Source organism: Drosophila mojavensis, unplaced genomic scaffold, assembly GCF_018153725.1.
Source record: "Drosophila mojavensis isolate 15081-1352.22 unplaced genomic scaffold, ASM1815372v1 contig_74, whole genome shotgun sequence".
In the NCBI taxonomy this organism is placed as follows: Eukaryota; Metazoa; Arthropoda; class Insecta; order Diptera; family Drosophilidae; genus Drosophila; species Drosophila mojavensis.
In genome coordinates, this window is record NW_025318899.1 from 14602861 (window position 1) to 14622712 (window position 19852).

At 42.5% G+C, this 19852-nt stretch overlaps 1 protein-coding gene across 5 annotated transcripts; it reads right to left on the reverse strand.

Moving 5' to 3' along the window:
• Positions 1-809: 809 nt before the first annotated feature.
• LOC6582526 (glutamate synthase [NADH], amyloplastic) lies at positions 810-19549 on the reverse strand. 5 transcript variants are annotated; one of them, XM_015162491.3, is made up of 15 exons: positions 19372-19547; positions 11202-11703; positions 10994-11121; positions 7407-8493; positions 7175-7177; positions 6869-7032; positions 5647-6810; positions 5457-5587; positions 5033-5391; positions 4823-4968; positions 4017-4126; positions 3828-3961; positions 1946-3765; positions 1226-1884; positions 810-1163 (listed from the first exon to the last, which is right to left on the reverse strand). In XM_015162491.3, the coding sequence occupies exons 2-15, from the start codon at positions 11505-11507 to the stop codon at positions 1018-1020; spliced, it is 6357 nt and encodes a 2118-aa protein (XP_015017977.1). In that variant the 5' UTR covers positions 11508-11703; positions 19372-19547; the 3' UTR covers positions 810-1017. The 5 variants fall into 5 exon arrangements, with proteins under 5 accessions (XP_015017977.1, XP_015017975.1, XP_002008227.1 ...); XM_015162489.3 differs by lacking the exon at positions 19372-19547 and adding an exon at positions 11898-11992; XM_002008191.4 differs by lacking the exon at positions 7175-7177.
• Positions 19550-19852: the final 303 nt, after the last annotated feature.

The following is a 19852-nucleotide window of genomic DNA, read 5'->3' on the forward strand; positions in this document are numbered from 1 at the left end:
GAGTATACGATATTTTTCGTATATCGATACAGTGATTGATGCTATAGCAGTCAGCTTTCCCTTACATTACATTTGCGCGGCAGATAAAAAGCTCTTTGAATTTTTGCTTGCAACACTTTAATATATTTAATACTTCACCATTTGAATTCACATATTTGCTTGTATATATAGGTGTACATTGATGTGAATAATCTTTTTGTTATAAGATATATATATATATGTATACATATGGATTAATTATGGTATCTTGCCAAGGGATCATTAAACGTACGGCATTAGAAATACCAATATTTTTGTTTTGTTGATACATATTGTAAATAGTTTATAGAGGTACTTTGCAATTAACGATCAGTTGTAGCTCAAAAAACAAACAACACCTACAAATGCAATTCGATATAAGCTGAGAAAACTGCGGAATTATAAATATACGTGCTCAGTGCCATTATTACTTGTAGTTTTTGTTAATTGAAGGAATCAGCATACCAACTTTTGGCTAAATTCTCGAAACAGAAAGCGAGTAAGTACAATATTTATATGAAACACAAATACATATCTAATATGTGATATTATATGTTTTTTGTTTTTGTTGTTGATTTTTATAACGCTTTAACGGTAATTTCTAGTTATTGTCCTTTGAATTTGGATATTTTTAGACCCAACATTTGGGGTTTTTGTAATTTTCGACACACTTTGTTTTGCACTCATAATTGACTCTCTCATTTCGTATCAAAGTCTTGGAGGGCATCGCAGCTACTGGAGTGGCCAGGAGCGCATTGTGGGCGTGGCGCCGTCAAAAACAAAAATAAAACGATAATTAAAAGGTATTTAATATGTAGTGTAAAAAACTGAAGTCTTTTTAGAGTAAACTAAACTAAAATCGCGAAAATAAAAATCACAAATTCTAATTAGGTTCTCAAAATGAAAACCATACGAATTGTTCTATGCTAAGGACGACGCACGCACACAGACAGAAGACAGACACCCCGCATCACCATCCAGCATCACATCTTTAGGTACTTAGTATCTGGGTACTGTTGGATTAATGACACCGCCAGGTCCAGGCAAGCCGCTGGGTTTGCCCGTTAGGTAGGAATCCACTTGACGCGCCGCCTGACGACCCTCCGTAATGGCCCATACCACCAACGACTGACCACGCCGGCAATCTGCAAAGCAGAATATTTTAAAATTATTCGTTTTCCATGCCACCTCAATCAGTTCCACTTACCGCCTGCTGCGAACACCTTGGGATTGGAGGTTCCATACTGTCCGTTGCATGCTTTTATGTTACCGCGAGGATCCAGCTCCAGACCCAGCTCGTTGGGCACCGTCTTCTCCGGCCCAAGGAAGCCCATGGCCAGCAGAATCAGATCAGCTGGGAAGTATTTCTCCGAGCCTGCCACCTCCTGCATGCGCCATGCGCCCGTCTCTGTCTTGGTCCACTCCACCTCGACAGTGTGCACTCCCTTAATATGCCCATTCTCACCCACAAACTCCTTGGTTGTGGTGCAGTATTGACGAGGATCTTTGCCCCACTTGAGGCGCACCTCCTCATGGCCGTAGTCCACACGGAATACCTTGGGCCACTGTGGCCAAGGATTGTCGTCGGCACGCTTCGCTGGAGGCTCTGGCAAAATCTCGAATGTGGTAATGCTCTTTGCACCCTGACGCAATGAGGTTGCAATGCAATCGCAACCGGTGTCGCCGCCACCAATAATGATGACATCCTTGCCCTCAGCCGAAATGATCTCCTTCTTGCCGCCCAGCTGTTTCTTCTGCTGCGCCTCGAGGAACTCCATGGCAAAGTGAATGCCCTGCAGATCGCGATTGGCCAAAGGCAAGTCGCGCGGCCAGGTGGAGCCAGTGGTTAACAACACCGCATCATAGCTAGGAAGTGGAAAAGATGTTATTGAGGATTTCAATTAGAGTCTATGCAAATATGACTTACCTCTGCACCAACTTCTCTGCGCTAGTATCCTTGCCAATGTGCACATTGGTACGGAACTCAATGCCCTCATCGGCCATGAGATCCACGCGTCGCTTGACCACCTCCTTGGATAGCTTCATGGTTGGAATGCCGTACTGCAGCAGACCTCCGACACGATCGTTGCGCTCAAAGACCGTGACAAAGTGTCCGGCACGGTTGAGCTGCTGAGCAGCTGCCAGGCCGGAGGGACCGGAGCCCACAATGGCCACACGCTTGCCGGTGCGCGTCTCTGGTATCTCGGCCTTGATCCAGCCCTGCTCGAAGGCATGATCGATTATGGCGCACTCGATATTCTTGATGGTCACTGCTGGTTCCGAGATGCCCAGCACGCAGGAGCCCTCGCAGGGGGCTGGGCAGACGCGACCCGTAAATTCGGGGAAGTTATTGGTCTGGAGCAGCTGTCGCAATGCCTCCTGCCATTCGCCGTGGAAGACCAGATCGTTCCACTTGGGTATGATGTTGCCCAACGGACAGCCCGTGGAGTTCGACTGACAGAAGGGTACACCGCACTCCATGCAACGGGCGGCCTGCATCTTCAAGTTCTTGCGCACATGTGGGAAATTGTAGACCTCATCCCAATCCTTCTGGCGGGTGCCTGCATCGCGATATGGAGCCGCCTCGCGCTTGTACTTGACAAAGCCGTGCAGCTTGTCCAGCACACGGTCAGCACGCTTCTGTTCCAGTGCCACATCCTGAATGGCTTCCTCGATGTCCTTGATGTGCGGCTCATGTTTGCCGTTACCATTCTCAACAGCTGCCACCTTGGCGGGCTGCTCCTGTGCCGCCTGCTCAGCCAGGTCCTTTAGGGCCTTCTGGTATTCGTATGGGAAGACCTTAACGAATTTCGCCTGCTCTTGTGCCCAGTTATCGAGCAGTTCCTTGGCCACCTTCGAGCCGGTCTTCTCGATGAAGTCAGCGAGGAGCCGCTTGACCAGCGACACATCTTCGTCCAACTGCAACGGCAACAGCTCAACTGATTCTGGATTGACCTTGGGCTTGAAGGAACCATCAATATCATAGACATAGGCAATGCCACCGGACATGCCCGCTGCGAAATTGCGTCCAGTCAAGCCAAGGATAACAACCAATCCACCAGTCATGTATTCGCAGCCGTGATCACCCACACCCTCCACGACGGCAGTCACGCCTGAATTGCGCACACAGAACCGCTCAGCAGCAATGCCTCGGAAGTAGGCGGTGCCCTCGGTGGCACCATAGAGGCACACATTGCCCACAATCACATTCAGATGCGACTCGAACGGTGCGGTGTCTGGTGGCATGATGACTACATTGCCACCACAGAGGCCCTTGCCGACATAATCGTTGGCATCGCCCTTAAGGGTCACATTGACGCCACGTGCCAAGAAGGCGCAGAAGCTCTGACCAGCCGAGCCCTCGAGGAAGATATCAATGCTCTTTCCAGCAGGCAGACCAGCCTCGCCATATTTACAGGCAATGTGATAGCTCAGGGTAGAGCCAAACGCACGCTCTTCGTTGTGTATGGCCATGTTGATGGTGATGTTGTCCCGGCTGCCGTTAAAGATTTGCTGAGCCTGCTCGATCAACTTATTATCGGAACGCTTTTCCAATTGGAAGTCCTGCTTCACCGAGCCGCCGACAATGTTTGTGCCTGGGCGCAGCTCCAGCGCTGGCTGCAGCAGCAGCTTGAGATCCAAATTGCTTGCTTTGATACCCCGATGGCTGGACATGCGCAGCAGATCGGTTCGTCCAATCAGGTCCTGGAACTTGCGGATGCCCAGATTGGCCATAATTTGGCGGATCTGAAAATGACGAGGGATTAGCATAAAGCACAGAGAAACTCAACTTTGAGTGTCACACTCACATCCTCAGCTAGCATGAAGAAGAAATTAATGACATGCTCCGGTTTGCCGGTGAATTTCTTGCGCAGCACCGGATCCTGTGTGGCAATGCCCACGGGACAGGTATTCAAATGACACTTGCGCATCATGGTACAGCCTAAAATAAGGTATAAGAGATTAAGGAACATTGCAGAGAGAAATAGTTAGCCTACCCATAACAATCAAGGGAGCTGTGCTGAAGCCAAACTCATCGGCGCCAAGCAGAGCAGCAACAACCACATCGAAGCCCGTGCGCAGCTGACCATCAGCCTGAACGACGACCCTGCACATCCACAAGCGATCCATGGGAGTAGGAAGATATGACATAGAAAGGAATGCAATGTTAATTGGATACTCAAAATCGAGATTAATGTAATGAGAAGAAATTACGAATGGAGCACAGCGCGGCGCGACGATCGTGCGAGCGAGCAAGTGAGTAGATGACACCGATCGATGGTTCGGTTCGGTTCGGTTCGGTTTGGATCGGATCGGATCGGATCAGTTTGGTTCGGATCATAATCAATATCATTTCGGTTTGTATTTTGTCTGAATTGGACATGTGGCATGTGTGTGTAGATGGATTGTGTGTGAGCAATCTGGCTATATATACATATATATATCTCGATATATCCGTTGATCTCATCATCATTGACTGAATTTTGAGTATGAAAGACAGCGGCATTAACGACATCATCGAGCTATATGCAATGTTATGTGTAGGTTGATATGTATGGATCACCTTCCTTTATCCGGCTTGCCTCACACACAGATCTGTGGATCAATCCGTTCGATCGTTTCTCTTTAAACTCAATTCTCAATCTCTGTTTATCAACGAGCTCAATAATCTCAATACGTTTTCCAACGCTGTCATCTGGATAACCAGGCTCTTCTTCAGTAATATGTTTCTTTCATGATTAGTAACAAGTGGGGGTTGGGGAACGTGGAACGTGCCCCAGGGGTCTGTTGGTCGAAAACTTACCTTGATCGTAGATTATTCAAAACAAGTACTTGGTGCGTCTCTGCAATTCCAAGCTCCCAGGGCAGGCCAGCATTCTTAATGCCCGTCCAGGAGCTGGCACCGGTGCCGCCATCATGGCCAGAAATGACAATATGTTCCGCTTTGCCCTGTACAGAAGTCATAATTTAGGTAAGACACGGAGTGCATTTGGAGTAGATCTCTTCAACTTACCTTGGCCACGCCAGAGGCAACCACACCCACGCCCACCTCAGACACCAATTTGACGCTGATGCGCGCATTGGGATTGGAGCACTTGAGATCGTAGATCAGCTCGGCCAGATCCTCAATGGAATAGATATCGTGATGTGGTGGTGGCGATATTAAACCCACGCCAGGCACTGATTTTCGTGTCTTGGCAATGTCCTTGGTCACCTTGTAGCCGGGCAGCTCACCGCCTTCACCCGGCTTGGCACCCTGAGCCATCTTGATCTGCAGATCATCCGCATTGGCCAGGTACGAGGCGGTTACACCAAAACGACCAGAAGCCACCTGCTTGATAGCCGAACGGCGGCTATTGTTAGGATCTTGATCTGAAAGAGTTGAAAATAAATACATTAATTACAAGTTGAGTAAGACTTGTTATTCCCAAACTTACTCAGATAGCGATCGGAGTCTTCGCCACCTTCGCCGGTGTTGCTCTTGCCTCCGATGCGATTCATGGTTATGGAGAGCGTTTGATGCGCCTCCAACGAGATGCTGCCGAAGCTCATGGCGCCAGTGGCGAAACTGCGGAAGATAACTGCGTCAGTACCAAATGAAAATACTAAATCAAAGAGTTTACTAACCGTTTCACAATCTCGCTGGCCGGCTCCACTTCGGATATGTCAATCTTTTCACGGTCGGTCACAAATTCCAGCTGACCACGCAGCGCACAGTTCTTCACACTCTCCAGGGTGGTCTTCTTGAAGGCCTCGAAGGCGTTCTTATTATTGCTGACAGCCGCCTCTTGCAGGCTGCCAATGGAGGAGGGTTCGTTGATGTGTGCCTCGCCGCCATGACGCCAATGGTATTGTCCGGGATTGCGAAGAATGTGTGTGTCGGGCGATACCTTGCCATAGGTCAACTGGAAGCGCTCTAGACCCTCTTTGGCCAGTATCTCGAGGGTCACGCCACCAATACGGCTTTGAGTGCCGCGGAAACACTTATCAATCAGCTCGTTGCCCAAGCCCACTGCCTCGAAGATCTGGGCGCTCTTGTAGGACTGCAGGGTGCTGATGCCCATCTTGGCCATTACCTTAGCAATACCAGTATCGATTGCCTGAGCGTAGGCGGCGTAGATCTGCTTGTCGGTGACATCTGCACTGATGACGCCATCATCCCGTAGCGCCTGGGCCAGTTCGAAGGCCAAATAGGGGCAGATAGCGTCGGCGCCATAGCCGAGCAGGACGCACACGTGGTGCACCTCGCGTGCCTCGGCCGTCTCCACAATAATGCCCACCTTCATGCGTTGCAATGTCTCGATCAGATGATGATGCAGTGCACCCAGCGCGAGCAGAGCTGAAACTGCGACACGTTCGTTTGAGCCAGCCTCGCGATCGGATATAACGATCAGCTGATAGCCCGCCTGAGCAGCACTGGCACCCTCCCGACAGATGCGCTCGATGCACTCCATGTAGCCCCGAGTGCCCTCGCTATACTGGAATGTAATGTCCAGGACCTTGGTCTTCCACCCACGGTGCGTGTTGCGCTTAAGCAGCTGGGTATCTGGAATGCTCAATATGGGATTTGGCAGCCAAATGCGGTGGACCTGCTGTGCCGATGGCTGCAGCAAATTCGCCTCTGGCCCAACGGGACATTGCATGGACATGACCACCTTCTCGCGGAATGGATCGATTGGTGGATTGGTCACCTGTGCGAAGAGCTGCTTAAAGTACTCATACGGAATGGGCTGAAAGCCGGACAAGCAAGCTAGCGGTGCATCGTTGCCCATCGATCCAAGTGCCTCTTTTCTGTAAAGAGATTGCAAAAGTTGTTGATGTGTTCAACTAATGGGCGAAGATCACCTACTTGTTCTTGAACATGGGTATCAGGAGCATGTTGACCGTCTCCGTGGTGTAGCCAAAGAGCGAGAGTCGCGGATCGAAAATACCGCGCTGCGATGCTGGCGGCTTCGGTGGCTCCTCGATGGGCGTGTTCAGCACGTTCGCATTACGAATCTCATCCAGCGTGATCTGATGGACGGAAACAAGGTGCGACATGGATTAAACTAACTGTTTTTGGATAGCTGTGAAACAAGGACATGCGATGCAACCCAACGTAAAGCAACAAAATGTCTACAACGACTACGACTCGGCTCAAGATCCGACAACTCACCATCTGGGATTAGTCCACGTCAGATATACATACATATATCACATTGAGAGCATGGTAGAGAAATGGATAACAACAACAACAATTACAATTACAGAGAGTTATTTATATTAGCATTAACCAATTTTGAGTGTCGACCTATTTAGCTGTGCTTCGCGTGTCAGAGGGAAGGGAGTGCTACCGTGTTGGTGGGATTCTTGAATTCTGGGATTCAGGGATTGGAAAGCCAACTCACCTTCTGCTGCAGCCACTCGGAGTGGGGACGCGACTTCGCAATGCGCGACTTCAGTTCAATGTCCTGGATAAGCTTCTGCTCCTTGGTGTCCACCAGCAACATGCGACCTGGCTTGAGGCGACTCTTGAGCGTCACCTGCGACGGATCGACATCATAGACGCCCACCTCGCTGGCCATGACCAGCACATTCTCCTTAGTCACATAGAAGCGAGATGGACGCAGTCCATTACGATCCAGAACGGCGCCAATGTAACGACCGTCGGTGAAGCTGATCAAAGCCGGGCCATCCCACGGCTCCATCACACAGGCAGCCCATTGATAGAAGTCGCGCTTCTCCTGGGGCATCGTGCGATCGTTCTGCCAAGCCTCCGGCACCATGGTCATCACCGACTCGGGCAGTGAACGATCACTCGCCATTGTTATGAACTCCAGGACACAATCAAACGAGCCCGAATCGGATAGATTGGGCTCCACCACGGGATAAAGCTTCTTCAGCTGATCGCCAAACAGCTCCGACTGCATGACACCCTCGCGAGCCTTCATCAGATTCACATTGCCACGCAGCGTATTAATCTCACCGTTATGGGCCAGGACGCGCAGCGGATGAGCTCGCTCCCAGCTGGGGAAAGTGTTGGTGGAGAAGCGCGTGTGCACCAGGGCCATATAGGTCTCAAATTCGGGATCCTGCAGGTCCGTATAGTAGTCCCACAACTGATCCGAGGTGAAGAGACCCTTGTAGACCACAGTGCGATCCGACAAGGAACAGATGTAGAAGCGCCTGCCCTGTTTGGCCAGCTCATGGCTAGCCCGCTTGCGCAGCACAAACACCTGACGCTGGAAGGACTTCTCGTCCAAGCCTTCAGGACGAGCGACAAACACCTGACGCGACAACGGCTCCGACTTCCGTGCAACAACGCCAATGGCCTGCTGATTGGTTGGCACGGTGCGCCAGGCGAGCACCGACAAACCCAGACTCTCGGCCAGTTCGTTGAACTCAGCTTCCGCGGAGGCAGCCTGGGCCTCGTCCAAGTAGAAGATGCCCGTGGCATAGTTGCCCAACTCGGGCAAGTTTACGCCCTTTTCAGCACTGTAGAGAAAGCAAAGTATAAGGTATGGTTAGCAAAAAACCCCAACTAATATAAGGAATTGTATTCTAATCAGCTCAATTGTTTATTTTCGCAATGCCTAAGCTTTTCGCCCAGTGCACGTCAAACCCTTGGAGAGCCGTTAAAAATTGCGCAGGTTTCATTGACAATCGCATTGAAACGCTTGTCTAGCCCGGTTGAGCAGATGCCATTCATTTATCACCATTCATCGTGCATTTCGCTTCCATTACGTCAAAATGACGAAACATCTGACGCCTTATCAGCAGCAAGCGTCGCCTGTTGGTCGTCCGTTTGCCATTTAAAACGCGCATTAAAATATACAAAACAGCGAGTTTAGAGAACTCTCGTTCGCTGATTGCACAATTTCGTAGAACATGTGCTCATGTGTCTGACCCAATACATTTCCTGAACTTGAAGTCATAGAAAACCTTTTTGATCATGCACCCAATCCACTCTACACTCTCATTTCATCTGCTGACTTGAAGTCTATAGAAGTCCACATTTAAGTTTGCTCTCTTTCTCTGTCTCTCTTTCAATTTATTTTTAGTGTGATTCAGGGGTTTTCCATCAAAACTTTTTGTCATAATTAGGTGTCGAGGTCTAGGTGTTAATTAAGCAATGTTTATAGCCAAATAAAGAGTATTTAATATGAATTAGAAGTCAGCTAAGCAGCTGCCGTTTTAGTCAATTAACAATGAATCACTGGGTATTATCAGTCTGACTTTTTTTGTTTTTAAATGTTATAAAATACGGGCGCGTTCGGTTAATGATCCCAAAATCAAGTTCAAGTAAAAATTTCCAAAGTAAGTGAGGACTGATCTGAGATTAAATTCTGATAATTGAAAATAACATATTATGCCCCGAGATTCAAGCAAACCTAATCAAAAACCTAAGATTGAAATAATATTATCAATTTTTTATATTTATCTGGATATCGCAACATGAAACAAGAACAGAGAGATTCCGAGTCTAAGCACTATATTTATTATATTATATATTGACAGAAATGACAAAAAAAAAAAAAAAAAAAAAAAACATATTAAGCATTCGAGTAACAGATTTGAAATTTTAAAAATAAATAAAAAATTGTACACATTCCAAAATATTCCAAAAATATCTTTCCATATACATATATTTATTTCCCTCGGCTATATATATTCTATAATTATATCTCTCTGCATACTAATTTCTACATAGTATAATTTAACATATTTTATTATTTTAATCTTAGCTAAATTAGAATTACTTTCGTTATGTGTAAATCTTTTCAAAGCTAGTAGAAATAAATAAATATTACGTTAAAAAGAAGAAGATAGCTCATTACTGCTCATATGTCATATTTGACAGGCCTTGTCATATTTCATTTGTTTTATTTCGCATTGCACTGTTAATAAATATAATTTAAAAATTTGGGCTAAAGTTATTACCTGTGAATTGCGCAGCATTCTCTACTGAAACCCCCTTGAATACTTTCTGTATATAATCGAAAATTGTCTAAATTATTAAATAATAGCTAAGCAAAGCGTGTCTGGAACTAAAAGCCCATATCGAGCAAACAACGAAATTTACATGGCAATCAAATCAAACACAAACACAATTTGGCAAAAAAAAAAAAAAAAAAAAACAGAATAATAAAAAATCAAATGATTCTGCCACATGTGAAGGAGTATTTCATTATAAACTATTTTTGACGCGCTCGCCTGATGCTCAACTGTTTTTATTATTTTTATTTGTGGGTCGAGACCGAGCCAATGAAGCACATACGTACATATACACATCTGTATAGTATATACATTTGTAATATAACAAAATAGCATTTAGAACATATCTAGAAAAAGCAACAGCGCACACGGAATACCCTCAAATAAACATTAGATTTAAATATTTTAATTAATAAACTAAATCACGTGAAATGCTGAAAGGTAGCAGCTATCTCCAATTTCTGCAAAATTAAATTTTTTTATCAATTATATATGTATATACATATATAGTTCTTTATAACGCAAAATTGATAAACTAAATCACGTGAAATACTGCAAAAGATATCAGTTATCTCTGCAAAATTAAATTATTAATTGTTTTCTTTTAAAAAGAATTATTAAATATTTTATAGCTATTAATATATCACAAAATTAATTAAATAGAAGTTTGCTATGCATTAGATTAGATAACATACGTCAAATTCAACAGAGACAGAGAATGAGAGAGGAATGTATAATGCAGCACAGTTTGTTTGCAAAAGCCCCGTAGCTATTATACTCTCAACTGAAAGTAGGGCATACAAAAGCTGATAGCTTTGATTTTTGTTTGTTTTGTTTTTGTATTTCGCGCACGAGATCGCAGCGATATCGCCGTCATCGTCAACAACGTTTAAGACATTCATCAATGGCAGCCGGCAAATAGCTGTAAAGTTGCCAAGTGCATGTGCCCGCATGACTTCACCCCTAGTCAGACCTATTCCTATCTACGATGTAAACTTACAGAGCCTTGGCATAGAGCCCGTGAGGAATGGAAGCCAATACACCAGCGCCATCGCCGGTGTCGTTGTCACAGGCGCAGGCGCCGCGATGATTCATCCGTTCTGACAAGGTCTGGGCATCACGAAGAATCTGCAAGCACAGACAAGTAAAAAGAAAGAGTAGCAATAAATCAAAGAATAATGCTATATGTAGTTATACAACAAATTTACCTTGTGAGAACGTTTGCCATCGATGGCCACAATGAATCCCACGCCGCATGCCTCATGCTCGTTCTGGGGATCGTAGAGTCCCTGTTTGCCAGGTGCCTCCCATGGCATCTGCTTCGGCTGCTGCTCCTGCTGCTTTGCAACATGTTCTTCAGCCTGAACTTGACTCAAATTCGAATCATTCGATGCACTGCTCACAAAACATTCGTTATCGATATTAATATCGTTTTCAAAGTTATCGGTATTGTTGCCGCTTTCAACACTTGTTGCACATTCGAATTCGTAATTGTCAGTGGTTATTGGTGCCATTATACGTTGTTACCGTTGCACTTGCTTAAACTGTTCTTCGCTTTGCGTTGCTCTTCGAAAAATAATATGCAAATTATTTTATCTGACTTTTGCTTTATTGTTTTTCTTTTGCTTTTCACTTTTCACTTTTGTTTTTAGTTTTCAGTTGCACTTGGTTATAACAGTTAATTTGGCACAGAAAACGTGATTGTATTTGCTGTAAAAAAATAAAAATAAATTATTTATTTCAATTGAATTGGCACATATTTTTGCATTAACAGTTTTGATTTTGCATGCACGCACATCACTACTCAAGTAAAAAATGCAAACACACACACATGCACGCGTTCACGCATGTATTCACTATATTTTTTGCTTGCCTCAACTTATTTGTTATACAGAAACACTTACTCGAGGGCACACGCGACACTGACGGCTGCTCAGAAGCGACTGAATGCCGACTGTGAAACATAGCGACGTCTAACCCCCAACAGAGTATGCCTGCTGAGTGGAAATAGCGCCAGGAACAGCGCAGTAGCAGAGCAGAACGACAGATCTTTCGTTGTGTGGCACTCAAATTCTCAATTGTTGTTGATCAGGAGATCAACCCTTTTAAATAGGTTTGCATGCATACCTGAGAGACGCTCATATTGCATTTTACATTTGTATTTGTTCTGCTCTTCTGACTAAAGAAAATGTATACTCAACAACCCTCTCCCAGTAAGGAAGTGGAAGTGTGAGAGAAGAACAGCAAACGCTCGTTGAGCAAGAGCAGCGCAGCCATAGCTATCTTTCGTTCAAACTGACACTCTCTCTCTCCTTCTCTCTCTCAACTCCTATCCTTAGCAAGAGTTCTTACATACCTCAATTTGAGTTCTATTGCATTTTGCATTTGCTGCTGCTCAAATGCTGCTGCGTAAAATAAATTTTCACTTGAGTAGAAGAGCGAGAAGAGGTTCGCAGTTTTATCAAACGTTCGTTTTCTTTACGTTATCAAATTGTGAAATACTTCATATATGTATATATTTATTAATACTGTTATACATATATTTATATATATATATTGATCAGTTACAGCACATGTTCTTTACGAGCGCAACGGGTGCATTTAAATTTTAAATGTCCTTATGCGCATAAATTATAAATAAATGATTCTCAAACGAGAAAAACAGCCACAAACAATAACAACGCCAAATACGTAACAGAATAAAATTCATAATTTAGGGATGCAAGTTTCGTAATCAAATAACACAAATTTATTAAAAACAATGAAAATTATTATTAATTTTAATTATTTGTTTTGTATTTTTCTTTAAAGTAACATGTTTGACGTTAAATGTTCTGTACAAAATTTCTCAGTGCGAAGATGTTTTCGCAAGATGAGTTTATCAACCTTAGCTTCAGAAGGTGCATTTAAATTCATGTATAAGATTTAATATTTAAGCATATATTTAAGCATATATATAGAGATAAATTAGAATTATCTATTTTTAACAAAATGCAAATTTGTTTGTCATAGCGAAAAGCGAAAAAAAAACAACAACAATAAAATTGCCACAACAAAATCGCACGAAAATTTTCCATGACACGCGCCCCATGAAAGACAGATAGAAATAGAGAGAGGGAGAGAGCGAATAGAAATTGTCTGTGGCTCGAGAATAATTTTGGTATCGTTGAAGCTATCTTTGTTAATGAATGCTGCACAAATTAATCAATCAATGCCCATAAAACTACGAGTTCAGCGATCCAGCGAAACACGTGGATTGGCGCGTCTTGCCCTTCTCTGATACGTATTATCAAGCAATCTTTTGGCCTCTCATAAATCAGTCTTGTATGTATATATACTACAAATAAATATACTCATGTATTGTAAATTGGCCAAAGTCCCAGCAAAGCCAGCCAAACAGCCGACCGGCCGGCAAGAGAGCGATTGAACTTATCTGCCAGTGCAATACGTCACGCTACATCGTCGACGTCGTCGTCGGCGGAAACGTAAGACGTATGACACATTGATGAAATACACACGCACTATGCTCGTGGCCCGAGACGAGAGCGGGAAGCTACGACTATAAACAGAATGAGATTGCTTTTTGGCAGTCGAAAAAAAAAGAACAAACAAACAATTTTTAAGCGATAATCTTCGCGTGCGAATGTTGTTATTGGGGGTCTGCGATTAGTATCAGGTGTCTAACATGCGACTGGCAAATGTCTGCTGGGGTGGAGCCACGAGTGCGGCTCATACCCTATAGAGCTAATCAGTAGCACAAGGGGTATATAGGGCTTGTCGGTAGGCAGCCTATGTGTAGCTGCTCTTTTATCACTAATTCGGGACAGAATACAGGGCATTCGTTAGTCGAAGCCTTGGCTAATTTTAATAATATCTAATGCATACCTTATGTGCTTTGTCATACCTATGCAGCAGACCCTCCCATTCAAACGATAAGATCCCGTTCGACGGGTTTTTTGGCACCCTGGACTTTTTCAGAAAGTGCGCAATAAGCGATAAACGAATTGAGCTAAAATAGATTGATTTTAATCTGGGAAGAATGCAGACTATTGATGAACCTGCACGATTTGGATTCATGATAGCAGAGAACCAAGTCTCTATTTAGTCTAAAAATAAAAATTAATTTTATGAATGGGTGTTTAATTGGTTGATACTGATAACATTTTCAATAAAGCGCATGTGGACGTGATGTAGGTCGGACCCGAGTCCAAAAATCTGCCAAAACAATGGAAAAGTTTAATGGGAGACAATAAAAATATATAATCACATAGCAGATATATGCTAAATATATTTATGAATACTTTACGAAGAATCCTTGACTAGTTATACTATCTTTATAAGTAAAATGTTTCCTTGCTACTGAAGATTATCTATCTTACATAACTTTGACCTATGTTTCATATCATCCTCTTATGAATTGCTTTATAAACATAGATATAAGATAGGAAAAGTTTAGATAATGAAATATCTGCATCTTCTGGTATATAGCAAGAGTACATGACATAAGCAAAAAGAGGCAAAAACTGTGAATAGAGGCGGGGAAGATGTGCCAACCAGTACCAGTCCAGCGCGTCAGTTCAAAGTCCCATCTCCGTGCCTCTATATATAGACTAAAGTTATATACAAATACATATACCCAGATATACATTTACACAAATATCTATATCTAGCCTATGATATATTTATTATGTAAACAAACGGTGCGATTACGAGGAATGCAACAAGTTTCAATAACCTCCCAGCGAATAAATGTTAAACAATCAAATACACAAACAAGAATAAATATCGTTTGCGATAAACAAAAACTGTCTGAAATTATGGGACTGGGCAATGTTGCGTGTCGGAGAGGGTTTCGGGTTCCATACAGTAAAAATAGACGCCAATATTTTTGCGAGAAACGTGCGAGACAAAGCATATCGTTAATATAAAATTACGTAAGTCTCAATAACTACTTTAAGCATTAAATAATCAAATATCGTAAATGGAAAATTTATTTAAATATAGAAACGTTCGCATGAGCTATCAAATATCGTAAGCTTAGGTTTTACTAGCAATTTTATTTTCGCCAATTGTAGATCGTAAATCCACATTTTAGAATCAAATATCGTAAATCTCATATTAACTTTATAATGATTTTCCGTTTACGATATATAGTTAGTAAATTAGCTTTCTCGATCGAGCTACTGTTAACGTCTTATCATTTGGGTTTTCAAGCAGCTGCTAACTTTATTGGTATGTTATAGATACTATATACCCGCCATAGGTTCTATATTATAGATGAGTGTACGTGCACCGGCTGTGCAAACAACTATACTGAGATAGTGCCAATTAAGCGTAAATCCACAAGATATTAATAATAGTAACAATTTGTGTTCATTATCGAGATATTGCACTTCCCTCCCCTATTTAATTAGCCAATGGATTGTATATCTCATAGAGAAAGCAAACTTTTTTCTGTTCCCTTCTCTCTATTTTTGCTCTATAAAACGCCTCACGCTTCGGTCGATTTTTTATTGCGCTTTACAATTACCTTGAGTAAATAACAAAAGTTATTTTTTTATTTTTTCTGTTTTTCTGTCTGCTTGTAACTGAATATTTCGATCGGGCATATACACTTGTCTAGCATTCCAAAATGGGCTGGTGGCTAGGGTTTCTGTAACTGCCTTTGGAGTCTCTATATAATATAGTAGTTAGTGTTATGCTAATAGAATGGTGGACATGGCACGATCTAAGCTCTATTATTAAGTGTTAAGTGGATTGCGTAGACAATTCCGGTTGAATCAATAGTTCGCCTCTATATTACTACTGAATATCTTAGTGTCTAGCAGCTATAAAAGACTTATCTGGTAGCTAGTTGAGCAGATGAGCATGTTACACCTCATTTCTTTTCAGTGTATGCATGTTCGATATTAAGAGACTACTTTTGTAGCCAGTTTTCTACCCACTCGCATCGCATTTGTCCAGATAATATAACGTGCTATGTCTATTTATAGCAGGTTCGACCTAGGCGCGGCTCCTCCCCGATCCGGCGCGAACACCGCGTCAATTAGGCAATGGCTGGAATGAATGCACTTGCACAGTCGAATAAACATACGACGCATTTGCATTCCAGGGCACGGGTCAAAGCTAAGGCAAAGGCAATATTGGAATAGGTTTTCCGCGACCTTTAATGTTGGAGCCTCACCTATATAGCTATTGTAACTGACCCTATGTCAAGCTATTATTGGAAGACAATAACTGGAGCAAGAAATATATATTCATAGCAGCTCTTATATATGATTTACTCTAGATTATTATTGCCTGAGGACAACTCTAATACTTTGAATAAGTTTACGTAGCCCTTTTTATGTCAGGGCATCACGCAGGTTTTATATATTAAAGTGAGAGAACTTCAACTACTTTAGAATAGGGACCCTAGCACGCAACTATTTGGACTTGGCCCATGGAATTTGATTTTCCTAGAACTGCTACACTTCTATGGTCTTTCCTTTCAATATTTTAAACAATACTGTTAGTAATTTTTGTTCCCAATCAGGACAAGAACTCCATTGTTTCGCTTGCTGACGTCACTTAATGTCGATTTCTTAGCATGCAGTTGAAAGAGGTTGAGGCGTGCTGGCTTATCAGTGCGTGGTCGATGTAATCCTAGTAATAGCGAATCGGTCAGGCGCTACATCCATTGTTATACAATATCAGTATGCAATACCTTGCTCAAGCTGCTGACGCATTTTGAGGCAGTCAAGAGCATGTGAATGTCTATATAAAACATAATCCCACATATAAATCAAAGGGCATTAAGTGCAACGTAAAATTCAATTAAGGAAATTGGCGTCAGCAAATGCAGCTCAATCAAGTATAACAATTGTACATAACAACAATTTGTTATCATAAGTATTTATTGTTGTTGTTGTTTTGGCTATCATTATTGTTGTTATTGCCGTTGTTGTTGCAGCTATTTGGCATACCTTGAGCAGATGCCCTGTTTACGACGCAATTGGGGCAGAATTTTATCACGTTTTTTCCCGGTTCGCACTGGAACTGGGGGCCTAGGGATGTGGTTGGGGCTGTGGTTACAGCGGCGCCTGTCTCCTAACCACACACAGAATGTATCCAATTTCTCTCTGTCTCAATTCGTTAGTCAATCAAGACTTGTTAGTGAATTACTCGAAAACAAATACTAATTGAAATGGAAATGAAATTGTTGTTGTTTTGCTAAAGGGCACCTGCGCCACACCTTTTGGAAAGAATTCTGATCACACAACTTTAATTTGATGGAATTATATAAAACTAGCTTGCGAATAATATTAATGCTTAATGTTTAATGAAATATATATAATATTAAAGAAATTTAGTTTGATTGTGTTTTTTTTAAAACATATTTAATAATTTTATTATAATGTTATAAATAACGTAGTCTAACGAGTCTGTACTGTAAATCGATGTTGTTGCTTTATACATCATATTTTCTTCTGCCATAGATTTTGCCTGAAATTTTGTTTGCTTGGCATTTTATTACCACATTATTTGCTCTGCATTGCAAATTCTTTTTCAAATGTATTTATAAACTTTCATCTTGCTTCGAATTTCGCTCAACTACTTCTGCACATCCATAATTCTCTAGATTTCAATTCAAACCGGTTTTTCTTATAACCGGCTTGAAATGTTTGGCCGTGAATAGCCTTTACGGCTCTATAACACGCTCTGCGGAATACCAATTAGGGCATTCGCTCAAGTCTCACAGATAGAAGAGCAATTAAATGGCTTTTACGCCATTGCCTAAGAGCCAACACAAACACATGCACACACTCGCGCAGACACAGCAAAACAAAGACAACAATGTTATCCTTAAAATTGAAGTGCACTTGAAAATCCGTTAACAGCGTGAAAAGGACTAGAAAAATACAAGCTAAGTGCTTGCAGCTGATTATGTAAGCTTACGTAAGGGAGAACACAAAATACGCTGGAAAAGTGCGAGAGATGCTGTGAAGCATAGCACAGTACAAGCTTTGCAGAGAGTGAGAAAGGGAAAGAGAAAAGCAACATTTATGTATTAATGCTATGCACATACATACATAAATACACTTGTTTATATAAAAGATAAATGTCAAAGGGCATGATGGTATAAGTGACGTAGAAAGGTATTGGCAAAGCTTTAACGTACACACTCTCACGGCAATAAACATACGCACACACTTGCGCAAAGGCGACATGTTGACGCCTCCGCTGTAGGAGGCTGCTCAAAAGCATGAAAAACAAATTAAATTGAGAAAGGCATGCACAAGGGAATGTCAAATTTTTTGACGAAGGATACACGCAAGCAAACATATACACACATACACGCGTAAACATCTAACACAGATGGATGTGTGTATATATGTATGAATGTATGTATGTTTGGCTGCTGGGCACAAATTAAATGCCAAGCGCCCCCAATTGCCATTGTTACTCGACAGCAGCAGCAACAACTACAAACACAATATTGACAACGACCAACGCGCAGAGCAGAGCAGTGGCGGCGACAACAGCGTCAAAATCACTGCCATGGCCTGTGCGTCGCAATTGCAGAGCTAACCTTACACTGACCTTGAAGCGGAGCAGTAGAGCAGGCCTGGCTGTCTACTCTGGAACAGCTTTGGCGCGCACATGGCGAATGTGATAGCGAATCGAGCTGTAGTTATCGTCGTCGTCGCCGCAGTTGTCGACGTCGCGTGCAAAGAATACCAGAAAGCAGAAAAAGAAAAAAAAAATAGTAAAGCGAAACGTATATCACGACTGAAGAACGGGAGAGCAGCATAAACATTGCTAATATATACAGCAGCTGAACGCATTCGCACACATCACATACAGCACTCACACTCTCACGCACACGAATAGAGCAATCCACTTTAGTTAGCCAACGACAAGGGCCATGTACTTGCGGCAGGACGGGGGTAAAAGAAGAGCACAAGCTGCTTGCGCTGTCACAGAGCCGGCCATAAATAGAGTACCATTAAGTAATCACTTGAAATCATATGATAGACACACGTAGCTGGCAATATTAATAGTAGCTGCCTTGTACCACTGAAATTTATTTTAAGCGTATCTAATAGTATGCACTGCACTGTCAGCTGTAGGCGGGCCTACTTCATTCTACTCCATTCTCTCCCCAATTTTCTTCTTTCGCTTCGGCTTGTATACACATTCGTATGCGAGTATAAAATGTGAGTGTATGCGCTTCTATGTGAAGTTTATCGATTTTTGCAAACGCATATTCGCTGTGCCGGAAATAATTAGGTGGGTGCCCAAACTCAAATGCATTTTCGATTGTGATTCAATAAGTTATTTAGAATTCACTTTTTTTATTTTATTTATTAAACTAAACAATTGTAGAATTATTACTTTTCCGTCACACTCTTTTTCGTTGATTGCCGTTTAACTGTTTTCACATTCAGCACAAAATGAAGAACTTTTTCAGTACATATGTACGTTTGATTTTATCACTTCGATTTACTTTTATTATATCAACGTCCGATGGATTCAGAATGCGACTGATTCCTTCAAAAGACCGAAAGAGAATGAACGAGAGCCTAGGACGAAAGTCGCATTTTCATACACTGAAAAGCGCGAGAGGAGTACGAAAGAGTGAGAACGAAACTCGAATTGAGAGCTTTAACTGCCTAACAGATGTTGCGACCGACGCAATTCTCATATAACTATTCTAAGCGGCATTTAACATTGCATGTGAAATGTTGCGAGCCTAAAAGCATGTTTCCTTCGAAAAATATACAGAAATTTTTATTAATAACATAAAGTTTAATTTTACCTTCATTTATGCTACACAATTTTTTTAATATAAGTCCGTTAAGGTAATTGAATTGCT